This window comes from Palaemon carinicauda, chromosome 11, assembly GCF_036898095.1.
Source record: "Palaemon carinicauda isolate YSFRI2023 chromosome 11, ASM3689809v2, whole genome shotgun sequence".
Lineage (NCBI taxonomy): Eukaryota > Metazoa > Arthropoda > Malacostraca > Decapoda > Palaemonidae > Palaemon > Palaemon carinicauda.
This window is the reverse complement of record NC_090735.1, coordinates 129834726-129854169: the sequence shown is the minus strand read 5'-3', so window position 1 is coordinate 129854169 and position 19444 is coordinate 129834726. Positions and strand designations below refer to the sequence as shown.

Here is a 19444-nt window from a genome sequence, read left to right as displayed (position 1 = left end):
TATTTCAAAAGTTGAATAAATGCCTACAACATGTGAAACAGTTACTTGAGGATTTCACTTACTAGAATGCTCAATATTCTTTTTGGTATGATCCAAAGAATTGTATGCTTCTGTTTGCTTCACATGACCTGGAGTTTATCACATTTTTATAATTTTCCTGTCAATCTGGTCATACATATTTATTTTTATTTTGTTCTCCATTATTTATTTCTGTAATTGTATTTGTTCCTACACAAATGCAAACTATTCATTCTTTACTGTGGATATATGTTTCGGCAGTAGCTGGAATCTAGCCATAAACTTTGGGGTGAGTTTTCAGCTACCCTCCGCTAACTAGTGTAAAGCGACCAACCTGCTCACACACTCGCCCAGTGAGATCCCTCACTTTCTGTTTGGGGCTCGGTAGAGTGAAGATGTGCTTTTTCTCTTTCATGTTAACCCTTTATTTATGGCCGTAAGCTTGATGAAATTTTCTTCCCTTTTGCCGGTGTGTTTGGTTTTGAGGAGTTACAACCATGTGATTTTGCCCTGGCATAGTATTGCATGTTTATGTCTGCCATGGAGACAGATCCTCAACGGCTTTGCCTTGCATACAGACAACACTCATTCACGTAGGCTTCTCCATGCGGCAAGTGTTGAGTGACTTTGCTCCCAGTGGGAGCTGTATGGTAGATGCCGGAAGAAGTTTAAAAGGGATTCTCTGCTCTTGGGGTCTTCCTCAAGGTTGAAGTCCAGACTTCTCTCTCTGTCGCATCGTACTGTCCCCTCTGCTTCTTCTCGGTTGGCTCTGGAGGCCCATTGAGTAAGAGCAATGACCACTTGGGCCCGTAGGACCTCGCTGCTTCCCCTAGCAAAATTGTGGCACCCTCCACCCTTGAGGAGTCTCCCTCTTGCTTGCATCATTTGTGGCCTTCCTTTGGGCTTTTGGGTTCCCCCACTAAGGAACGGCTTGTGGAGGTGTTGAAGCACGTGGCACTTTAAGAGCACACAGCTACCTCCGCAGGGGTTAGTCGTGACTTTCCCCTTCGAGCCGCTGAAGGGAAGTTCCTTCCAGCAGGTCTCATGTCCTTGGGCGGATTCTTCCTCTGCAATTCCTTGCCTACTTGTGGAATTGCAGACTGGTTCTCTTCAGATTTCCAGCTTAGTGCACCATGAGTTTGCTCAGGGAGAGGATCTTCGCGAACCTCTACCCTTCGAGGACGGTCGTTTCTTTCTCTAGCTTGAGAAGACAGCCTTGCTTTGAGTGGTCACCTTATCAAGGTACTTGTAAGTGAGTTCGCGAACTCTTGCCTTCTCGCTCTAGCTTTTCAGAGCAACCTGGTGATTTTGGCCGCTGACTCCCCGTAATCACAGCTCCTTGTCACTGTAACCCCAAACACAAGCCTCTGTGAATCTCGCGAGTATAAAACCCTCCATTGTCCTGCCTCGGGTATCTGATCCTTTAGAGAAAGGGATGGGTTGATCTGATGTTCACAAGTGACAACAGCAAGCATTCTCAACCAATTCACCTCTCTCTCTCTCTCTCTCTCTCTCTCTCTCTCTCTCTCTCTCTCTCTCTGCGGGTTTCTATTTTGGTCACGCACCAGGCACTTCGTGAACCTCCCAAAGGTGGTTGTTTGTGTGTTGTTTCACGATGCCTTGGGTCTTGACAGGCCTGACCCTAGTATGGGATTGAAAAAAGCCGCTCTGCCGCGTGCGTTCCAAGCTGTCTCGTTCTTTTCCTTTCCTGACGAGGGTCTGGCTTCATCTTTACACTCCCTAGGAGAGTAGCTTTTTGCTCGCTTCTTCCCATTCAGGGCATACGACTGCCACTGCACTGGAAACCACCTTTGGCACTCAGAACAAGGAGATGCCTGCGTATAGACATGCCCCTCTACATGAAACACAGAGGGAGTGAGGATCCACAGCCAGCTTCACCATGAAGCAGTTGCAGTGTCCACTTGTACTGTGACAAACAAATTTCTTGCTTCCAATCTATTTTTAACAACACACTGCAAAAGGGAAGGAATTAACAGTTTTGTTATGATCAGAAGCTATTTTGTATGCCTGTACTCAACAGCAGACAAAGCAAAAGTGGGTCTTTGAAGGGGGCCGAGGCTTCTCGCCCTGCTCCGTCACAAGTTGGATGACTGACTACTCATTATCCAACTTTAATGATAGATTCCATATCATGCTGAAGTAGTCATCCTAATTAAAGGACTCTGTTTTGTATGATGTGCAGTAAAAATAATCTTTCCAGATGTGACAGATTTGGAAATACAGTGAACCCTCGCTACTTCGCGGTTCGACAATCGCGGATTCACCACTTCGCGGGGTTTTCCCATAACCCATATATATATACATATCGCGGATTTTCCGGAAAATTCGAAAATACCGCGAAATCTGAAGATAACCAAATACGATATTTTGTTACCTGTAATTCCATTAATACTGTAATTAGTAATATCTGCTCTTACTGATTGTTCATTGCATTACATATGATATATAATTCAGCACAGAAAGAAATAAAACACGAAAAGAGAATGTGATCATACGATAATTCAGTACGTAGTAAAATTAAATCGAACATGAAACGCAAATCAGATGCAGTCATACCATATTAGAATGGTGTGTACTGTAATGGATGTGCTTCTTTTCCATGAATCTTTTGTATGTATACGTACGTAGTACAGTACTGCATCCAATAATATTCTTTGTTGCAAAAATCACATTTCGAATAAGTACTGTAAGCGTACGAGAGAGAGAGAGAGAAAGAGAGAGAGAGAGAGAGAGAGAGAGAGAGGCGTAAAATAGCGTACGTACGTAAATTTTTATTATTATTGTTATTATTATTATTATTGTTGTTGTTGTTAATAAAATTATTATTGTTATTATTATTAATCATTATTATTATTATTATTACTGTACAGTATTATTATCATTATTTATTATTATTACGGTATTGTACTTAATCTACGTACGTTCAGTATGCGCGGGGCATCTTCTATGAGTAACCAACGCACCATGTACTGTAAGACGGGTTGTGATTGGTTCAAGCGCTGATAGATGACGAATCAAAACTCAAGTTTTGTTATCTAGCCTGTGATTGGTGTTTTCCCCGCATCTTCTACCCGCAGCATCAAAGTTCTCGCGGGGCTGCATCGTTCACTTTCTCTTTCCGCGTATTGCTGAGTAGACGTTCTTAACTTTGTGAAGTTTAATCTGTGCTGTGTGCGACTGTTTTAAGTTGAACTTTTTGTTGAACTTTCTGTTACAATGGCTCCCAAGCGTTCTGCTTCTAGTAAGGCTGGTAGTGAGCCTAAACGCCACCGAAGAATGATGACGATAGCTGAGAAGGTTACGCTTCTCGACATGTTAAAAGATGGTAGAAGTTACGCGGCCGCCGGCCGCCATTTTGGCATCAACGAATCCACCGTTCGCTACATCAAGAAGGACGAGGCGAACATTAGAAAGACTGCTGCAATCACCTTTAGCAGATCAGCGAAGCGAGTCGTTACAACGCGTAATAAAACGATCGTACGCATGGAAGGTGCTTTAGCTGTGTGGATTGCCGACTGTCGGAAGAAGAACATAGCGTTGGATACGAACACCATCCGAACAAAGGCTTTGAGCTTGTATGAGAATTTTGCGGCAAAGGAACCTCATGACGACGATGGCGACCATGCTGAAGAAGATGATGATGTAGATGATCCTCAACCAGGGACCTCCACTGATTCCCAGCGTCAGAAACAACGTTTTTCCGCCAGCAAAGGATGGTTCGCGAAGTTTCAGAAACGCTTCGCCCTGAAAAGCGTTTCCCTGCATGGGGAGTCTGCTTCCGCTGACACTGCCGCTGCTGAAACTTACGTGAACCAGACTTTCAAGAACATTATCGCTGAAGGTGGATACAAGCCGGAACAAGTCTTTAATATGGATGAAACCGGCTTGTTTTGGAAGAGAATGCCGTCGCGAACTTTCCTGTTCAAAGAGGAAGCCAAAGCCTCTGGCTTTAAGGCATTCAAGGATCGCGTTACCCTCGTGATGTGTGGCAATGCTGCTGGATTTTTGTTAAAGCCGGGGCTTATTTATAAGTCGAAAAATCCTCGCGCTTTGAAAAACAAAAATAAGAATCTCCTTCCCGTGTACTGGATGCATAATCAAAAAGCATGGATTACGAAGATGCTGACCTCCAACTGGTTCCACCAGTGTTTCATCCCGCAAGTCCATGAATATCTCTTAGAGAAGGGCTTGCCATTCAAGATCCTTCTCCTTATGGATAACGCTGGTGGACACGCAACTGACCTGTCGCGTGAGGGCGTTCAGGTTGAGTTCCTGCCACCCAACACCACGTCATTAATTCAACCAATGGACCAGGGGGTTATCAGGGCGTTCAAGGCCCTCTACACGAAGAATACCTTGGCGGACCTCGTTGCGTGTGTGGATGCTGCCCAAGATGACGAGGATGAAGACTTCAACTTGAAGGCGTACTGGCGGCAGTACACCATAGCCACGTGCCTGCAGAATATTCAAAAGGCACTTTAAGAGATGAAACCTGCAACCGTAAATGCGAGCTGGAAGAAGCTGTGGCCCGATATTGTTTACGACGACAAGGGATTTACTCCGTCGGAAATCCAACACTCTGCAATACGGAAATCTGTGCAGTTGGCTGCCATAATTGGGGGTGACGGGTTTGGCGACATGACGACTGAAGACGTCGACGAGTTGTTGGACTGCCATTCCCAGCCCCTAACTGACGCAGACCTCGAAGACCTGACGAAATCGGCAAGTGAGGAAGAGAGTGAGGGTACCCAGGAAGAGACCCAATAAAATGTCGAAGAAACGGGCTTAACATTAGAACGGCTCTCCAAGTTCTGCAACCATATGAAGGAGGCGAAAGAAATGTTGCAAGAGTGGGACGAGGATATGGTTCGCTCGATGCAATTCTGCAACAAGGTTGATGACATCACGACTCCCTACAGGATGCTCTTGGATCGAAAAAAGAAGCAGCGGCAACAACTTCCGATCACAATGTTTTTCCAGCCTCGCAAAAAAGAGCCAGTTCCTCCTGCTAGTACGCCTTCGGAAGAAATTGAAGAAGTTGAAGAGGTGTCCCAGGAAAAGACACCTCCGTCTGAAGAGACGTAAAATACTATCATTGACTGCACAGTAGAACACATCATCAGCTTCATCATCATCATTTCTACTGTGCAGCAAATTCATCGCCATCGTCATTCAAGTTTTTCTTGAACTTCTTTCGTGGTGAGTACAGTAACAATCTTTATTTTTTACTTTAACCTGTTTTATAGTTTAGTAATGTACGTACTGTATGCATTAAGTTAAAGGGAAGGTTTTAAAAGTCTACATGTTGTAACCTATCATATTTTTTTTGTTTAAAATTTACATTTACGTACGTAAAACAATCTCTCTCTCTCTCTCTCTCTCTCTCTCTCTCTCTCTCTCTCTCTCTCTCTCTCTCTCTCTCTCTCTCTCTCTCTCTCTCAAATTGTTTTCCTGCTTTGCTACGTACAAGTACTGTATAATTTATATTTGTAAGGTAACATATTTTGTAAATGCTTTTACTGTAAATACTGTATGTACTGTATCATTATTTATCACTATCATCATGCGTGTTAAATGCCTTGTTTGTTCTGAGCGTGGTTGTTTACTGAGCGTACACGCCGTCGTTTCAGGCGGCGTCATAAAGAAAAAGATTTCATTTGGAAGTCCTAAGAAAAATACGTAAACTAAAACATTGGTAATAAAAAAATCAACATACAGTACTGTATAATCGATGCAAAAACTAACCATACGTACATATATGTGTACACTAAATGAGTTTGTTTCTTCATTATGATCAGAGATGAACGTAAACAAAACATTGGTTGCCATTTTTTATCGTGCTTTTTAGGTGTTTAGGAAACACATGATATAAAATCGCCTTTAATATTTGTGCCTGTTTTAGTTTAGGGTGCTGTAGTACATGCATTAAGTGTTCTGTACATTAAAGGGTGGTTTGTTAACAGTACTACGTACAAGGGAAGGTTTTAAAAGTCCAAATATACATGTTAAATAAATAGGTAAATATGCTGTCACTACTTCGCGGATTTTCACCTATCGCGCCCGCGTCTGGAACCTATCTACCGCGATAAACGAGGGTTCACTGTACTGTAAATTGTATTTTTCCCAACTTTACAAACCTGAGTTCTTTACTATGGAATCCAGCCATAAACTTTTTCACAAGTTGTTAATGACCCTCTGCTATTTAGTGGGGTATCTTAAAAGCTCACACAATCATCCAGTTTTGTATAGTTAGGAAAAATACAAATTGCTTCCAAATTTGTCATTTGTTCCTACACAAATACTGTACAAATAGTTCGTTCTTTATATTGGAGGCTCACCCATAGGTGGGTGGAAGTCCAAACTTCAACTGGCTGGAAACTTGACCTGAGCTTGATAGACCATGAGGGAAGTAGCCTGAGACCTCATGGACTCTCAGCCTGTAAATGATGTAGAGTTTGATGGCCTGGGTAATCATGGTGAGTGAGTGGAAACAAACATTGTGACTTGACTAGATAAGAGTAAATAGTGATATTTTGCGCATCCATACTTAAACCTAGAAATTGCCCAACTCTTGCATATAGGGAGATTGGGGACATAACAAAATATATAAAATATTTCAGACTACACAAGTAAAAATGGTTCTTACTCGTACTAGGAGGTAGGCCAGCTTGCAAAGTCTACCAAACACTGTGGCCCAAGAGAGGCGAAGATGAAAGAAATAAAGGTCACTCATTCCATCCTTTCATCCCAGAGCTGAGGTAGCTAAACCACTTTTTTTATGGACACCACAGATCCCAGAGTAAATGTATTGAGGTTCCTGTGGGTTACCTTTTGCAGGTAATGGTCGGTGAAGGTTGTATGCCTTGGCTAAACGCCCACTTGCAATACCTGCACCAAAGTGGTTTCTTTTGGACGCTCGGGATGTACTTTCGCTCCTCATGTTATGAGCTTTGGGTTATCTGCTCTGTTGTGAAGAGCGAGAGAATACTGTCCAATCAATGAGCTGCTGAATCCAAGAGGAGACTTTTTTGTGATTCTCCTCTTAACCCTGCCCATAATTACAAACAGGCACTTGATTTGTGGGCGAGCTCTTGTTGTACGCTTGAGATAGTGGCTCAGCTCTCTCACAGGACATAGTAACAGATAATCAGGATCGTCAGTTACTTTCCGAAAACTCAAGATCTGTAAGGCCCTGAACTTAAGAGTCTGCTATATCTGTATTCTGAGTGTTAGCAATAAACTCAGGGATGAAGCCGAGTGTTACTTGCCCCCATCTCCTTGAATAGGCGATGTCGTAAGATAGACCATGCAAGTCGCTGATCTTCTTGGCAGAGGCAAGGGCGTGCAGGAAAACCGTCTAAGTGTCAAGTTTTGATCTGAAGCTTGATTCAGCAGTTTGTAAGGAGCCTCTTTTCAGGGAGTGTAGCACTTTCGTTACTTTCCAGGGAATTGTTCTAACTTCCGAGTAGGGACATGGAAGCTCAAAACTCCATATGAGTAAAGACAATTCTGTTGAGGAGAGAATGTCAAATCCATTCAGTCTGAAGAAAAGGCTCAAGGCTGAGCCTTTCACCACCGAGACTGAGTAGAATTTTTCCTCCCTGAAGGGATGGCATCATTGAGTAGAGAGAGACCCCTTCCACAACACCAATCACAAAAGATAGTCCACTTCATCTGTTAGACGACGACAGACAACTCCCTGAGGTACCCAGACATTTTTTTCACCACTGCGTGTGAAAAGTCTCTATGCGAGAGGAAATGCTGGATGACCTCCAGGCGTGAAGTTGTAGGAAGGCGACTGCTCTGTGGAAAATCTCCGCCAAGTCATGTGGCAACTCTCTCAGTACCACTATTAGCAGAAGTAAAAGGTCTGGAAGTCATTCTGCTTGCTGCCACAGTGGAGCTATCAGAGTCATCGACAGATCCTAAGATGCCGTTGCTTTGTTGAGGAGTCTCTTCATTAGGCAGAAGGGGGAAAACGCATAGACGTCCATGTTGTCTCACGGATGTTGAAAGGCATCCTTGGAGGCTGCCTGTGGTTCTCAAACTGGAAAACTACACCTAGAGCTTCCTGATGAGGGATGTCACGAAAAGGTCTATTACCGGCGAACACCACAAAGTCGAGACTTTGTTGGCTATCCTGGAATGCAAAGACCACTTGGAACCAGCTATTTGAGTTTTGCTCAGATTGTCTACCAGAATACTGTATTCTTTTTTCCTGGGATGAACCAGGCTGACAGGAAAATTAAATTCTCTTCCATGCACTGTAGAATTTTCACAGAAAGATGGCAAAGCTGCCATGAAAAAGTACCTCCTTGCTTGTTTAGATATGCCACAACCGTAGTGTTGTCACTCGTCAACACTACAGAGTGACTTAAAAGGATTGTTAGAAGTGCTTAAGAGGTAGAAAAGCTGCCTTCATTTCTTGGAGGTTTATGTGGCGCTACCAATCAGAATCGTACCACAGCCCTGAGACCATGTGCTGTAACAGGTGAGTCCCCCACGATTATCAAATCCGGGGAAGCAGAGAGAATATCTACTCTCTTGAAAAGGTTGGCATCAAGCACCCACTAACTCAAGTCTCTCTTCTGCTCTGCCCCTATCGGAACCTACAGTTCCGGAGAGTTCCTGTGTTGAGACAAAGGTCTTCAGTTGCCACTGGAGAGATAGAATACATAGGTGGCTGTTGGGCACCAGACGCTCAATGGAAGTCAGGTGCCCTAACAGGCGAAGCCACAGAGGAGCTTGTAGCGAGGCTTGCGAGAGGAAAGGATGAGCCACTTCCCTGAGTCTTTTGATTCTGCTTTGAGAGGAAACATTTTTCCTTCTTGGATGTTTATTATGAATATTGATTTTTCAATATTAATCTTACCCGATAATCATGTAGCTGTCAACTCTGTTGCCGACAGAAATCTACGGTCGGGATACGCCAGCGATCGCTATACAGGTGGGGGTGAACACAACAGCGCCATCTGTGGTCAGGTACTCCAGTACTTCTTGTCAACACCACCACAATTTTTCCTCTGTCGTGCCTCCGGCTAGACCTACATGGATACGCTGTTGATTCTGGAGTTATTGCTCACGATTTGGTGATGTATTTGCTCTAGAGTTTAGCCTTCGCTATTCAGGAAGCTTTATCATTAGCTTAGCAAGTTTTTGGAATTAATTTGATTTAATTTTTTATTTAATTTTGGTGACGAAGAGAGTATGAACTCTCTTTCACTTTTAATGGCCGACCCTTCCCTTAGACGGAAGTGTTGGTGTCGAAGAGAGTATAGACTCTCTTTCTTAATTTTGCTTAACAAAAGTTATAGATTTATTTTATATCTCTCCGCCTTGTATAGGCCTCTTCGATTAACTTCCTTTTATTATAAACTTATTAAAATTAATTTTTATATTTGTTTATATTCGACCTTTCCTAATACTAGGCGGTCTTTTCTTGGAACCGAAGTTAATTAACATTGAGCCCGTCATTTCGTTTTTACCTGTTAACATATTATGCTATTTTAATGTTTTTGAAAGAATTTCTTTGATAGTCTCGTACTGTTTTCAAAGTTGAACTAACGTTTTGTTTTGTCTCTGCAGTTGTTGACGTTCAGAACGTTCAACTTGCGCTCTATCGTTACGATAGAGAGAGAGTATTCACGGTGTCACGTTGCAGTAAGAGTAAACCGATTCTAGCGTTTTGTTCATTCTTTCTTAGCTTAAATGGTTTTAATTCTAATAAAGGAACTTTTTATTTGGGAAATCTTTCAGTTTTTTTCCTTTAACAATAATATGTTTTAACGATATATATAATTGGGCTCATCTCTCAGGTTCTAAGTCAAGAGAGAGAGAGAGAGAGATAGAGACGGAGGGAGAGAGAGGAGGATAAACGTTTCGTTCAAGCGGGTAACGTTGTTATCGTTTTTGCTCTTCTCCCTAGTCTCTTTAGGGGAAGAAGGTAAACGTTTCTAGAGTTTTATTCTTGTTCCCAGGCTTTATGCGGTGAGAGATTTTAAACGTAGTTTATTTGATCTAGTGTTTAGTCTCTTTTCCAGCCACTGAATTATTTATCTTTCATTATGTTTTTCTGTTACATTGTAATACTGTTTTCGCAATTACTAACTTTTAATGAAGGATAGAATTGCGTGTTTCAGGTACAAACCACTTAAAGTTTCGAGTTCAGTGAAATGAGTGCAAACAGAAAATCAAAAGTGATAAAGTGATAAGCGCAAATTGTTACAGTGTTGCGTTCGAGGGTTCGTCTGTTCGTGCCAGTTGTTCGCCTAGTCTGGGACCTCTTACAAGCTCCCAAGCCCAGGAGAGAAGTAACGTCGAAGGACTTATGGGTTCATCAGGCCTTGATCGACGAACAGACGTTTCCCTCCGTGGTTTCGGGTGTAACCAACTCACGTAGCCGACGTGATCACCCCACCCACACAAAGACGAGAGAGCCCATTTATTCCTCGTCTGCGGAAGAGGTTTCTCGCAGAAACCATGGACCAAATCTTGCAGCTTTTAAGTGCAAGTCGGTCCCTTCCGCGCAAGTCCAACTCCTAGGTGGAGCCATTAGCACTGGGTCAGTTCGGACTTGCTGCAGTACGACAACTGCACACCTCCCAGAGAGGCAAGGTGGTACCGCAACAGGCAGTAACTCCGTCTGTTGCCGCACCAGCTGTTTTAGACCCTCAGTCTCAACGGACAGTAGCTCCGTTTGTTGTTGTCTTTCTTAGACTCTAGTGGTCTATGCTGCACACAATGCAGTCTCAGCTTGCGGTGTTGATGCAGGAGTTTCAGGCAGAGAAGGTTAGCACACCTCCTCCTGCGAGCGCTCCTCCACCTCTGCGCAGTCCACCCTGCCAGACGTATGATGTTGAGGCTCCTTGAGGCAGGAACCTCCTGCCTCCATGCGTGAGCTGCCGCATTGGGAGTTGCCAGGTACCAGCGCTATGCAGCAACCTCCACTTTCCTTGAGGCAGGAGCCTCTTGCTATGCGGCAACCTCCTCAACCCTTGAGGCAGGAGCCTCATGCTTTGCAGCAACCTCCTCTAACCATGAGGCAGGAGCCTCATGCGTTGCGGCAACCTCCTCCATCCTTGAGGCAGCAGCCTCATGCGTTGCGGCAACCTCCACCATCCTTGAGGCAGCAGCCTCATGCTATGCGGCAACCGCCTCAACTCTTGAGGCAAGAGCCTCTCTCTGCGCAGCTACCTCCTCAACCCTTGAGGCAGACGCAACTCTTGAGGCAGGAACCTCATGCTATGCGGCAACCTCCTCTAACCATGAGGCAGGAGCCTCATGCTATGAGGAGCCTCATGCTATGCGGCATCCTCCTCAAACCATGAGGCAGGAGCCTCATGCTATGCGGCATCCTCCTCAACACATGAGACAGGAGCCTCATGCTATGAGGAGCCTCATGCTATGCGGCATCCTCCTCAACCCATGAGGCAGGGACCTCATGCTATGAGGAGCCTCATGCTATGCGGCATCCTCCTCAACCCATGAGGCAGGAGCCTCATGCTATGCGGCAACCTCCTCTACCCATGAGGCAGGAGCCTCATGCTATGCGGCATCCTCCTCAACCCATGAGGCAGGAGCCTCATGCTATGCGGCATCCTCCTCAACCCATGAGGCAGGAGTCTCATGCTATGAGGAGCCTCATGCTATGCGGCTTCCTCCTCAAACCATGAGGCAGGAACCTCATGCTATGCGGCAACCGCCTCAACCCATGAGGCAGGAGCCTCATACTATGCGGCATCCTCCTCAACGCATGCGGCATGAGCCTCATCCCTTGCAGCATGAGCCTCATCCCATGCAGCATGAGCCTCATCCCATGCAGCATGAGCCTCATCCCATGCAGCATAAGCCGCACGCCATGCAACATGCTCTGCTTACCTTACAGCATACTCTACATACAGCATGCTCTGCATACCTTACCGCATGCTCCTCAGTCACACATCTTTGGTTGTTGCCAACTCACTAGACTGTCAAGCAGTTTCATAACGTTGCCTTCTAGTCTGCTGCTTTTGCACCAGTGAAACCCTCACCGAGAGAACTTAGCTTTTCTCGGATATGGTTCCTGTAGATGAGAAAGTGCTATTCTCCCTCCTTCTGATATTCCCTTGAGGACTCTGTCATTTGGAGAGGAGCCTTTAGCTGCTTAGCCTCCTATGGACTTTTATTTAAGCATAACATGCTTCCAGGGAGGGTAATGGTTCCACTTCAGTCGCTAACCCCGTCTGTTACCACACCTGCTCCCATAGACCTTGAGCTTTGTTGCAAGACATGCAGTCCAGGCTTAGTCCTTGTTAGAGGATTTTTTGTTTACGGAGTCAGTGTGTCACTGGGAAGACGTTCAACAACCAGCAGAAGTGACTTGTTGTGACGCAGTGCGGCAACCTCAGCAACCCGATAAGGAGTTGTCTGTACGACCCAGACAGTCTAGACAGCTTCGGGTTGTCGCTGTACTTCCTCGCTTCCCCATGGTTGACAGTTCACAGACTGTGCAGCAGTACCATGATCTTGTGTCCGGCTCCGTCAGACGACTAGCTTTTAAGAGCTCCCACAAGTCGTCGCTGTCTGGAGATTCTCAGATGGACTATGGATCTGACCAAGGAACTGGGCCTCCTGGTCAATTTTGAGGAGTCCCAGCTCGTCCCATCCCAGACCATTGTCTACCTGGGTATGGATCTTCAGAGTCGAGCTTTTCGGGCTTTTCCGTCGGCCCCAAGGATCTACTAAGCCCTAGAATGCATCCAGAGCATGCTGAGAAGGAACCGATGCTCAGTCAGGTAGTGGATGAGTCTAACAGGGACACTTTCATCGCTGGCCCTGTTCATCGAGTTAGGGAGACGCCACCTCCGCCCCCTTCAGTATCATCTAGCGGCTCACTGGATAAAGGACATGACGCTAGAGACGGTCTCAGTTCCTGTTTCCGAAGAGAGGAGGTCTACTCTCACGTGGTGAAAGAACAGCTTTCTTCTCAAGGAAGTCTACCTTTGGCTGTTCAGAAACCCGACCGCCGTCTCTTCTCTGACGCATCAGACACGGGCTGGGGTGCGACTTTGGACGGACAGGAATGCTCGGGAACATGGAATCAGGAGCTAAGGACACTTCACATCTATTGCAAGGAGCTGTTGGCGGTTCATCTGGCCTTGATAAACTTCAAGTCCCTCCAGCTTAACAAGGTGGTGGAGGTGGACTCTGACAACACCACAGCCTTGGCTTACATCTCCAAGCAGGGAGGGACTCATTCGTGGAAGTTGTTCTAGATCGCAAGGGACCTCCTCATCTGGTCAAAAGATCGAAAGCTCACGCTGGTAACGAGGTTCATTCAGGGCGATATGAATGTCATGGCAGATCGCCTTAGCCGGAAGGGTCAGGTCATCCCCACAGAGTGGACCCTTCACAAGAATGTTTGCAGCAGACTTTGGGCCCTGTGGGGTCAGCCAACCATAGATCTGTTCGCTACCTCGATAACCTAGAGGCTCCCGTTGTATTGTTCTCCGATTCCAGACCCAGCAGCAGTTCACGTGGATGCTTTTCTGCTGGATTGGTCCCATCTCGACCTGTATGCATTCCCGCCGTTCAAGATTGTCAACAGGGTACTTCAGAAGTTCGCCTCTCGCAAAGGGACACGGCTGACGTTGGTTGGCTCCGCTCTGGCCCGCGAGAGAATGGTTCATAGAGGTACTGCAATGGCTGGTCGACATTCCCAGGACTCTTCCTCTAGGAGTGGACCTTCTACGTCTACCTCACGTAAAGAAGGTACACCCAAACCTCCACGCTCTTCGTCTGACTGCCTTCAGACTTTCGAAAGACTCTCAAGAGCTAGGGGCTTTTCGAAGGAGGCAGCCAGAGCGATTGCCAGAGCAAGGAGGACATCCACTCTCAGAGTCTATCAGTCTAAAGGGGAAGTCTTCCGAAGCTGGTACAAGGCCAATGCAGTTTCCTCAACCAGTACCACTGTAACCCAGATTGCTGACTTCCTGTTACATCTAAGGAACGTAAGATCCCTTTCAGCTCCTACGATTAAGGGTTACAGAAGTATGTTGGCAGCGGTTTTCCGCCACAGAGGCTTGGATCTTTCCACCAACAAAGATCTACAGGACCTCCTTAGGTCTTTTGAGACCTCAAAGGAACGTCGGTTGTCCACTCCAGGCTGGAATCTAGACGTGGTCCTAAGGTTCCTTATGTCATCAAGATTTGAACCTCTCCAATCAGCCTCTTTTAAGGACCTCACATTAAAAACTCTTTTCCTCGTGTGCTTGACAACAGCTAAAAGAGTAAGTGAGATCCACGCCTTCAGCAGGAACATAGTTTTCACATCTGAAACGGCTACATGTTCCTTGCAGCTCGGTTTTTTGCTAAAACGAGCTTCCTTCACGTCCTTGGCCTAAGTCGTTCGAGATCCCAAGCCTGTCCAACTTGGTGGGGGACGAACTGGAGAGAGTACTTTGCCCAGTTAGAGCTCTTAGGTACTATCTAAAAAGGTCATAACCTTTACGAGGACAATCAGAAGCCTTATGGTGTGCTATCAAGAAGCCTTCTCTTCCAAGGTCTAAGAACTCAGTTTCTTACCTATTCAGGCTCCTGATTAGGGAAGCACATTCTCATCTGAAGGAAGAAGACCTTGCTTTGCTGAAGGTAAGGACACATGAAGTGAGAGCTGTGGCTACTTCAGTGGCCTTCAAACAGAACCGTTCTCTGCAGAGTGTTATGGATGCAACCTATTGGAGAAGCAAGTCAGTGTTCGCATCATTCTATCTCAAAGATGTCCAGTCTCTTTACGAGAACTGCTACACCCTGGGACCATTCGTAGCAACGAATGCAGTAGTAGGCGGGGGCTCAGCCACTACATTCCCATAATCCCATAACCTTTTTAACCTTTCTCTTGAATACTTTTTATGGGTTGTACGGTCGGCTAAGAAGCCTTCCACATCCTTGTTGATTTGGCGGGTGGTCAATTCTTTCTTGAGAAGCGCCGAGGTTAAAGGTTGTGATGAGGTCCTTTAGTATGGGTTGCAGCCCTTTATACTTCAGCACCTAAGAGTCGTTCAGCATCCTAAGAGGACCGCTACGCTCAGTAAGGAAGACGTACTTAATAAAGGCAGAGTAGTGGTTCAAGTCGTCTTCCTTACCAGGTACTTATTTATTTTATGTTATTTTTCAATAACTAATAAAATAAAATACGGGATACTTAGCTTCTTTTGTTAACATGTATGCTGGTCTCCACCCACCACCCTGGGTGTGAATCAGCTACATGATTATCGGGTAAGATTAATATTGAAAAATGTTATTTTCATTAGTAAAATAAATTTTTGAATATACTTACCCGATAATCATGATTTAATTGACCCACCCTTCCTCCCCATAGAGAACCAGTGGACCGAGGAAAAAATTGAGGTGGTGTTGACAAGAAGTACTGGAGTACCTGACCACAGATGGCGCTGTTGTGTTCACCCCCACCTGTATAGCGATCGCTGGCGTATCCCGACCGTAGATTTCTGTCGGCAACAGAGTTGACAGCTACATGATTATCGGGTAAGTATATTCAAAAATTTATTTTACTAATGAAAATAACATTTTATTATGAAAATTTGATATTTGTTCTATTGGTTGAGGGTCCCTGATTGCCCATCACCAAAATGCTCTGGTATTCCTTGTTAAAACATTCAGTCACAGCAGCAGATAAGGAATCAGATTCAAAATCATCAATGTTTGAGATTGAAGGTACTTATGAGGAGCACAGCTGCTTCCCTGATTTTTTGTGGAAATCTTTCTTTGGAAAAATAGAATCAGTAACTCAATGGCATACCAAGTCAATGTTTGCAAAATGTTATCTTAAAAAGGCAATCCACACTACAGTACTGTATTTTAATTGTATGAATTAACAATCTGGAATCTAGTATTTCAAGCTAGTTTAAATAGTTCATCAAAGTAAGGTAGACATATTCTAGATGAGGTTACCATAGTTACCCTTAACTTAGTTGCATTACTTATATTAAAATTTATCCATCTTTCATTCAATTGTACCCACATCAGGGGAGATTCATAAAATAAATAAAATTTTTGATAAAATTTATTTCGATCCTCACCTGATGTTCTTATACATGCCCAGCCTCTTCCCCACTGACTCATAGTATCAAAGGAGGGATAATGTACTTAAAATGAACTTAAAAACTGAAGACTATTCTACCTAACGGTGCAACCTGGTTTCCCTATCACCTATCAATAGAGAGCTCTATTCTTTTATTAATGGCATGTATTTTTTTTCAAGTGAAAGAAAATGGGAAAATTCTAAAAAATTCACAGATAAGTGTCAATTAAACTGAGCTTTTGGAGAAGTAGTATTTTGAACATCATCAACAAATGAAACAAAAACAAAAAAGGGGACCTCCACTCTCTACGTTCCTCCCAGCCTAACAAGGGACTCAACTGAGTTCAGCTGGTACTGCTAGGGTGCCACAGCCCACCCTCCCCCGTTATCCACCACAGATGAAGCTTCATAATGCTGAATCCCCTACTGCTGCTACCTCTGCGGTCATCTAAGGCATCGGAGGAAGCAGCAGGTGAATATAGAAATAAGAAATTTTATAAAAATTCTCTATTTGGTTGTGTCTTTACTATGAAAGATGCAGCAAAGGGTATAACCTGCTGTGCGCTGGACACTCTATATGGTATTAAAGGTTCATTGCTGCCTCCCCTTAGCCTGCTGAGCTGCATTCCTGTCAGCCTCCTTTTTTCAACCATTCATAAATCCAATCCAATACAATCCTAGTTTCACCTTGGTGCTAGTCCCCATGTCCCAAATTCTATAGACCTCTACCACTGGAGTGTTATTGTGTCCTTTGACTGGCCAGATAGTACTACATTGGGTTCCTCTCTGGTTATGGCTCATATTTCCTTCTCTTTTCTCATACACCTGACAACACTAAGATAACCAAAAAATTCTTCTTCACTCATGGGGTTAACTCTTGTAGTGTATTTTTCAGTAGCTACTTTCCACGTGGTAAGGGTAGTAAAGACTTTTAGCTATTAATTTTGATTGTATAAGCCTCTGTTTCATGGTCTTCAACTTTCTTCGGTTAGAGTTCTCTTGCTTTAGGCACACTATTTTCTCCGTTTCCTTATTTTCTTTCCTCACTTGGCTATTTTCCCTCTTGGAGTTCTTGGTCTTATAGCATCCTGCTTTTCCAACTAGGGTTCTAGCTTAGCAAGTAATAATAATAATAATAATAATAATAATAATAATAATAATAATAGTAAATAGTCAGGCTGAAGTGTATTCTGGGTAGAGGAGATAAGCCGCATTTGTTTTGCAGTAGATACTGTCTAGATATTGTCAGCATTATAGTATAGTACTTTATAATTTAATCTATTACTATGTAAACATACATATCGTCACCCTCATAAACTAACTGCCTAAGTCATTTTCTCCACTTGTTGGGAAATAAAAAAAAAAACCTTCTCATTTCCTAATTCTTTATATCATTGTCTTGAGCTTCAATTCTCAGATTCTTAACAGAAGAATTTGTGAATTAGAATTTGTGAACTGAAGCTCAAGACATTGATATAAAGAATTAAGAAATGAGAAGATTTTTTTTATTTCCCTACAAGTGGAGAAAATGACTTGGGCAGTTAGTTTATGAGGGTGACGATATGTTAAGAAAAATAGGTGAATCCTTTATAAATTTCATGTATTACTTTTTGGAACAGATTTTGCCTCGCACTTCTGGCAATGGGGCAGCCGGAAGAGGAGGAAGGTTTTTTAAGACTCGGGGTCGTGTGATCATCAAATGGCTAGCAGCAGCGGACTTCATGGCTTCATTAGGTGAGCTGATTTTTGAGCTACTGCACCATGAGTCTGTCATTATTGTTACTGTATTGCATTATATAGTCTTTCTTTGAACCCTCTTCTCTTCGGTAACTTTTCATCCAGTATCCTAATTTGTTTTAACTAGGTTTTTCTTTAGTATTCATCACTCATTTAAGAACAAATGCTTAGAATCACCTGTATGAGGGTCTTGACATGAGTTTGTAACAAACTTCATGTTCTACATGTAGCAATGTTAGTCAACCAAATGATGAATACTGTTGTAAACTCCAGTAGGCTAATCAATACTATTGCTTGTGTGTAAGAGCTTCCCAACAAGAGAATAACCTTAATCTCTCTTGTCTTACAGTACCCTTCATGGTTATCTAAGCTGCAAAGCATCGGATCATGTGTCTATTTTACGGTTCTCTTTTTTTACTTTATCTCTATTTTAATTTGTACAGAGTCCTTCTAATTATGTAGGAATAAGATTTCTTTATATTATACAACAGCATCTTAAATCTCTTACTATTTGATTCCTCCTACTTTACAGGTATTCTGATACGATCAGCATCTTGGTTAGCAGATGATACTTTTGGATCAAAGCCAGATGATAGTCCGCTTGGACAATACCTTTGCATCATTACATCTGTAAGTATTACAGGATCTAAATTAGACTAGTGGTTAAGGGACTGTAGTTTAAATTTCTTAACGTGGGCTTCAGAAAATCTTGAATTAAGCCTAACCTATAACCCTTATAATGATTCAAATTTATTTTTATCCAGAAAATCCTGCATTAAAATGCCACAGTAGCCTTGTTAAGGATTTAGTTTTTAAAGGAAAAGTCATCAAGTGAACCATGACTGTAGCCCAGTTCAGGATTCCAGTGCTTGTAAGTTAAGGAAAACCTATAATGTATGAAACCATCAGAACAGTCTTTTTGAGGGTTAAAGAGTTTATAACTGAAAAAATCATTACATTCAACCCTTATTATCACCTTTTTCTGATTCATGTATTTTTAACTTCATAAAATCCTACATTCAAACTCATATGGTAGGTAAATTGCGGGTTTGAATACATTTAAGAGGGATTGTTAAAAGGACTGATAAAACTCAGTGTTTTTTTCACCAAGAGATCATCATCTACTTCTGTTTTTATGTCAGTTTTGAGATCATTATTCTTGTTTATTCCTAAGCGGATACAAACCTCTGAGCCATTTATATGAGTTTACTCCTATGTCGATTTTCTACAGCCAGACTAAAAGAAAAGGGGATGCTTAAATGTTAACTATCATAGGTTACTAAGAAACTCTTCTCCTGGCTGTCCTGTTAAGAGGATCTCTCCTCTCACTTGTCTACAATTACAACTTAGGCTCCATACCAGGTTACCCTTTGAGTGCTTTCTGTGCTTTTTTTACTTACTGTCTAGTGTTGCTAGTCTTATACAGAGTTGCCCCTTGCATGATGGTCGCCTCTGTGGTACCTTCATTAATTGGGTCGAGGTAGATCCGCTTTCCCACTGTCCTTCGTGCCATAGGAAACAATGTTCCATTGAATCTCCATGTGAGTATCGTAGCAAGTGGCTGTTCTCACAGTGGGAGAAATATCG

General features: G+C 43.5%; 1 protein-coding gene across 2 annotated transcripts in view; it reads left to right on the top strand.

Annotated features, from left to right (window-relative positions):
* LOC137650213 (G-protein coupled receptor 143-like) overlaps window positions 1–19444 on the top strand; it is a 106472-nt gene that overhangs the window by 70302 nt on the left and 16726 nt on the right. For both annotated transcript variants that reach the window (XM_068383440.1, XM_068383439.1), the window contains exons 3-4: window positions 17740–17854; window positions 18390–18487. In XM_068383440.1, the coding sequence (XP_068239541.1) occupies window positions 17740–17854; window positions 18390–18487 (213 nt within the window). The remainder of the gene's footprint in view (window positions 1–17739; window positions 17855–18389; window positions 18488–19444) is intronic.